General features: G+C 36.9%; 1 protein-coding gene across 1 annotated transcript; it reads left to right on the forward strand.

The window, feature by feature from the left end:
- Window positions 1–77: 77 nt before the first annotated feature.
- Window positions 78–284, forward strand: T265_16296 (hypothetical protein; the record flags this gene model as incomplete). Its single annotated transcript, XM_009179896.1, has 1 exon — window positions 78–284. A coding segment is annotated over one exon (135 nt), but the record flags the coding sequence as incomplete, so codon positions are not given.
- Window positions 285–464: the final 180 nt, after the last annotated feature.

A 464-nucleotide genomic window follows, 5' to 3' on the forward strand; every position in this document is an offset into this window, starting at 1 on the left:
TTTTTTCTATAAAAAAGGAACTTTAATCCTTCCATCTAGCTAAATTATTGTTTTCTGTCAAATGTCTCTACCGTCAGGGAGGCGAAACTTCGTGCAGCGTTTCAAAAGGCCGACAAAGATAAATCTGGGAAAATAAGTGTGCAAGAAATGATGGAATTCTTAAAGGAACACAACCATCCTGTGTCAAAGACAAAAGTGGAAAAGTGGTTGAAGAAACACGATAAGAATAAGAATGGTGAACTGGACTACGATGAATTTTTAGCCTTTGTTTCGGACTCTATATGACATGAATGCAGTATTCTGGTGGGTGGAACGCCGCGGTCTCGTTTCTATGTTTCGTTTTGAATCATTTGCTACGAAACTGATTGTCAGTATTCATGTTTTGGTTTATGAATAAAAATTGAATTCCCTTGCATTTATTACCAGTTTCTAGTGAATTCTTGGTGTCACGTAATTCTAGGTCA

The sequence above is a fragment of the Opisthorchis viverrini genome, assembly GCF_000715545.1.
Source record: "Opisthorchis viverrini unplaced genomic scaffold scaffold23747, whole genome shotgun sequence".
Classification (NCBI taxonomy): Eukaryota; Metazoa; Platyhelminthes; class Trematoda; order Opisthorchiida; family Opisthorchiidae; genus Opisthorchis; species Opisthorchis viverrini.